Source organism: Echinops telfairi, unplaced genomic scaffold (assembly GCF_000313985.2).
Source record: "Echinops telfairi isolate 266 unplaced genomic scaffold, ASM31398v2 ScPeMD7_70;HRSCAF=299, whole genome shotgun sequence".
Lineage (NCBI taxonomy): Eukaryota > Metazoa > Chordata > Mammalia > Afrosoricida > Tenrecidae > Echinops > Echinops telfairi.
The window spans coordinates 61905036-61910806 of record NW_022103968.1 but is presented as its reverse complement, the minus strand read 5'-3'; the positions used below and the strand labels follow the sequence as shown (position 1 = coordinate 61910806).

General features: G+C 50.2%; 1 protein-coding gene across 1 annotated transcript in view; it reads left to right on the top strand.

Annotated features, from left to right (window-relative positions):
• The window catches only part of AIFM2 (apoptosis inducing factor mitochondria associated 2), a 17567-nt gene that overhangs the window by 8201 nt on the left and 3595 nt on the right, over window positions 1-5771 (top strand). Inside the window, exon 5 of the mRNA XM_045291683.1 lies at window positions 5141-5211. Within this exon, the coding sequence (XP_045147618.1) occupies window positions 5141-5211 (71 nt within the window). The remainder of the gene's footprint in view (window positions 1-5140; window positions 5212-5771) is intronic.

Genomic DNA, 5771 nt, shown 5'->3' with positions numbered 1-5771 from the left:
GCATCATGCCCTTCTCCAGGGACTGGTCTCTCTTGACAAAGTATGTAAGACAGGGTCTCGCCGTCCTTGCCTCGATGGAGCACTCTGGCTGTACTTTGAAGGCAGAGTTGTTTGCCCTTTTGGCAGTCCATGGTACTTTGAATATTCGTTTCCAGCACCGCGACTCAAATGCACCCATTCTTCCGCCCTCCTTATTCAATCTCCAACTTTCACATGCGTAGGAAGCAGTGGAAAATACCCTGGCTTGGGTCAGGCACACCTTAGCCCTCAAAGTAACCTTCTTGCTTTAGAATGCTCCAAAGAGGTCTTGTGCAGCAGATTTACCCAATGCAATGTGTCTTTTGCTCTCTTAACTGTTGCTTCTATGAGCACTGATTATGGATCCAGGCACGATGAAATCCTTGACAACGTCAGCGTTTCCCCCATTTATCATTTAACTGGACCTACAGGTCCAGTTGTGAGGATCTTGGTCTTTCCATTGCGTCACAATCCATACCGACGGCTGCAGCCCTTGATCATCATCAGTCAGGGTTTAAGGTCTCCTCACTTTTCAGGAAGCAAGGCGGTGTCATCTGCCCATCGCAGGTGGTTAATAAGCCTTCCTCCAATCCCGATGCCATATTTTTACGGCAGCCAGCTTCTCTGATGATTTGCTCTGCATACAGATTGAATGAGCATGGCGAGAGGACGCAACCCTGACACACACCTTTCCTGATTGTAAACCAGGCAGTCATCCCTGGTTCTGTTCCCACAACTGCCCCTTGATCCACGTTCAAGTGCCCAGGACACAGGGACGTGTTCTGGAATTCCCGTTCTTTTCAAGGCTATCCTGGTGCCCCAGCATCAGATGACGCTCCAGAAGGCTCCGCTCCCACAGGCTGTACTCCACCCACGTCACCTTGGTCAACACCACGTTGAGAACGCATCGGTCACATTTCAAGTGTCTTCTGACCCGGGGGGCCCAGCCTCCGGCACCATCTCTGACCGTGTTCTGCTTTGTCCATTAGGACTTCGGCATCTGACAGTGGCTCGAGGTCTGCATGGGTTTTAGCAGTTTCTTCCTCTGACGTGGGCGGCCGAGCCCTTCTTTGCAGTCTGTTCTCAGTCAGGAAGCCCCGCTGAAACCTGCCCGCGTTGGCTGACCCTGCTGGCATTTGAAACACCAGTGACAGAGCTTCTAGCATCACAGCAACACACAAGCCCCCACAGTACACAAACCGACAGACACGTGGTAGTTGTCTTAATGCTAGTTACGGTCCGCTATTTTACCTCTGTGGAGTCTAATATCCATTGCTACACAGAACTCACAGGCAGAATTCATGATTACAAGATTCATTAAGGAAGTGAACAAGTCATGCCAGTGAGAAATGCTCAGGGTTGAGTTGTTCATCAGGGCATGCTACAAAGTCCTTTAAGGTTTGTGAATAAATGCCCAAAGGGGCATACCACTCCCTTGTAAACCTTAACCTGAAAGCATTCAGCTCAAGCTCCGTGGATCAGCAAAGCCAGCTGCCTGGATTAAGTGCCAGAGCCGCCCCACTCCAGTCAGCCTCAGCCTGAAGGCACTCCGCTCCAGTTCGTGGGTCAGCACGCTCGGCTTCCCCAATGAAATGTCTAGAGCAGGGGTGCTCACACTTTTCAGCATGCGAGCTACTTATAAAATGATCAAGTCAAAATGATCTACCAACTACAAACACGCAAAACATATATTTATTTATTTATTTTACATTTATTCATCAGTGTTTTGAGAATTCTTTATATGCACAATGTATGTTTATGTACCTTGCATAACTGCATGAGTCCATATTGTACAAGACAACACAATTAACTGTGTACATTTTTTGTCATGACCTGAGTTTACTCTGACGACTCGCACTGAAGGAATGAGCCAGGGATGCATAGTGCGGACAGTAGCTGCTGACAGCCAGCCTCAAGCACACTTCCAAATGATCATCAGTCCTGATGGAAACGGGACTTGGACTTAATGATCTTTGTGTGGGGAAAGGCTGATTCACATGAATAAGTAGAGCCGAGTCATGCAGTCAAGGAGGTAGCACATTTTCTCATGTTTGGGTACTTTCCCTCTGTGAGTAAGTTCCAGGACTGTTCCTGCGTTCTGGACTTCAGCTGAATGTCGGCTTGTGGTGTCAAAATCCCCCATTCCGTATGAAAGTGATATGTTTTTGTCTTCTTACTTGGTCCAGCTCCCCCACTCATTTTAATACCCTTTCTTACATTTAAGAGACAAAACCAAGGTCTGAAAATTGGCGATAACTTAGTTTGTCAGTTTTGCTGCACTCAGCGCAGTTGTTTGCACATGCGTTTGACACCTAAGATTGCATCTGATTGGCTGCGCTGTTTGTCAATTAAGTGACGGGCTTGATGATCCGCTTACTCTATTTTTTTAATGTCATGTGATCTACCCACACTACATTTGCGTTTGACTAGTGGATCGCGATGGACGTATTGAGCACCGTTCTCAATCTTTCTAATGCTGTGACCCTTTAATACAGTTTCTATGTTGTGGTGACCCCCAACCATAACATTAGTTTAATTGCTATTTCATAACTGTAATTTTGCTACTGTTATAAATCATACTGTAAATATCTGATATGCAGGATGTGTATTTTCGTTGTTCCAAATTGAACATAATTAAACATAATTAAAGCATAGTGATGAATCATAAAACAATATGTAATTATATATTGTGACATATTTATGTGTTTTCTGATGGTCTTAAACGACCCCTGTGAATGAGTCGTGACCCATAGGTTGAGAACCGCTGGTCTAGAGGCACCCACTCCCCAAGCCAGCTTCCTGCACACAGCTTTCCTAGCTCTGGGGGGTGGGAAATCCACCACGCCGTCCCCTGTGCTGGCTCCTGGTTCTGCTGTTGTCCTCTGATGTTCTGGCGGTCTTCTGGATCCAGGAGGGTCCCTGCTCAGGGTTGCACTTCCCCTCCGGGCTCTTGCTGGTAATGAGAGCTCTCTCCTGGGCCTCGCAGAGGGCTCATTTTGTACCCGGCACTCCTGTTCAGTGCTTCACAAGTGAATCCCATCAGCATCTCCCTCACCTTCTTACCAGACCCCTGCCAGACAAGGTCGTTTGGTGAGAGTTAGAGACTTTGGCTAGAAGAGCCACAGTAAAGAACTCGCTGCCCCGCAATCCCCTCAGCTGGTTATTTTTCTGGGACAAGCTGTGGCCGTTCAGTGTCTTTCTTCTCAGACCCCATGCTCTGGACCTGCTCATGGTCCCGCTGTGAGAGCCGTGCCAGGGAAGGTGGCCAGCCTGCCGCCTGCTCAGAAAGTCCCATGGGCCTGCTCTGCTGTACTCCAGCTCCCTGCGAGGGCCTGGCACCCCCGGGAGCGTGAGAAACTCTTGGCCTTGGCCTTGGCCTGAGTGATGGTCAGAAATAATAGTGTCTAGACAAGACCCATGGAGTCCTGGGGGTGGCTTGTTGGGCTGTGACCCATGTGGTCGGCACTTCCAAACCTCCAGAAGCTCCTTTCTAGTCCTGTAACCAGTTAGGGCTCGGCAGCCACAGGGGTCTGCTGTGAGTCGGCAGAGGGTGAAAGTTTCCAGGCAGGAGCTGAGAAGTCCCGCAGAGAAAGTGGGATAAGCACTTGACTTCCAATGGAAAGGTCTGCTGTTGGCACCCGCCATCCTCCCTGCAGGGGGAGAGCCTGCAGTCTGCCTGTGGAAAGTGACAGCCTTTGAACCCCACTTGGGCGTGTTTAGCTCCTCCCTCTCCATCAGCCATCACGGGTCAGAAGTAACCTAATGGCTTCAGGTGTTATTTAGGCCGGGGCTTCACGAAGCTGGTGTCAGGTGAGCTTCTGAGAGCAAGCCTGTGATGGTTCCTTTCCCCTGGAGAAAGGCTGGTTGGTTTGATGAAGAAAAATCAATAGGGGCTAATTTAATTAGATGACTCTTTTCTGACCAATTGTGGAAATGACTGTGACTGACTGATGTGGTTAAAGCTTATGCATTTTGTTTAATGGGCTTCAAGCAGCAATAACTGATTTTAAGTCTCTCAGTATACTTTCTACATGCTTAGAATCAGGAGACGAATAAGATCAGTAGTAAACCCAAGCCAGCTCTGCTGTGTCTAGTCCATGCCGACTCATCGCGATCCTGTGGGACAGAGAACTGCCCCAGAGGGTACCCAAGGCCGACATCTTACCCCAGGGGACTGCCACATCTTTCCTTTGTGCAGTGGCTGGTGTTTAAGCAACTGACCTTTCGGTTAGCAGCCAGTTGCTTAACCAGTGTGCCACCTGGGTTCCTTATAGCAATAGCAGGCAACCTTTGTGAAGAAGTTACTCCACAGGGGAGCGGGGAGGGAGGCGGGGAGAATGAGGAGCTGATGCCAGGGGATTACGAGGAGAGCAAATGTTTTGAGAATGATGAGGGCAATGAATGTACAAATGTACTTTACACAATTGATGTATGTATGGATTGTGGTAAGAGTTGTATGAGCCCCTAATAAAACGATTGAAAAAAAAAGTTACTCCATGGTGAGTCACGTTATCTACCTACTTTCTCGTGATGAAGTTCCTGTGAGGGGACTGGGGTCCACACTTGACGGTGATGTAACCGAGGCTCCCAGGAGTGTCCAGGTGACTGTCACAGATGAGATTTTTCATGCAGGCAGTCTGCATTCTAACCCCCAAGCTTTGAACTTGATCCCAGGCTGCCTCGCACTGCCCCACTGAGGAAATGGTGCAGGGGGCAACACTGGAGCTCCTGGGCTTCAGGAGAGAGAAGAATCCCTGGCTGACAGCCACAAGGCAGGGTCAGGCCCTCCATCCCTTTGCACCAGATTCTGACACCAACCATCTCTCCCAGGGCAGTCCACTTCCTGGGTGGGTCCAGTGATTCCTTGCAATGGCCACACAGAACTCACAGACAATGTGATTATGGGGGCTAATGAGGGAAGTAACAGGCCACCACAAACCCGGAGCAGAAAACGTGAAGGATACAGCCTCATCTGAACCAGTAGCCATCCTCTCAATCATGTGGTCCTTTGGCCTCTGCCTCTCTGGGCCAGAAAGCCAGCCCCCTGCTCAGCCTGACTGCTGCAGGGTCTCCAGGGCAAGGCACCTCTGCTCTGGTGCCTCTGGGCTCTGTGTGCTGGCAGGGCCTGGGCTGCGTCTGCCACTTCAGGCCGGGAGCTTGAACACGCTCCGCTGTGGCTCTTCTTCCTGGATGGTACTGGGAGTCTCTCTGCTCCTGCTTGGGAGACGGTGCTCGCTGTCGCTGTCAGGCACACACTTTACTGGCCTGGTCCCACCCGATCATTTGGTGTGAGTTTTAGAGAAATGGGTAGAAGAGCCACAAGTAGTGGATTTCCCTTCCCACTCCTGTGCTGACACCGTTCCTCCCCCTCCCCCCCACGCAGGAGATGGGTCTGGGAGCGCTCAATTTATTTTTTATTGCTTTGTTTTTGGAAGGGCTCATTTTAGAAGCAGCTCTACTGCCATTATCATCCTGATTTACACTGGGAAGTCAGTGGCTTGTATGCAAATTGCATAATTGCAAGTGTCCAAGGATGCTTGAAAATAGTTTGCCAAGAGCTCCCGGGTGAGATGAGCCGCAGAGCCGGGGCGCCGTGGTGGTCCTCTGGCCCTGGGGAGGCTGGTGGTGGGAGGTGTGGGCTCTCCACTGCTGGGCACCAGCGCCGGCCTTCTTTTTCTACAGTCTCAGTGTCCTCCTGTGGGAATGGGGTGGGACCAGGGAGGTGGGCTGATGTGTTCAGAAGCCTGTACACA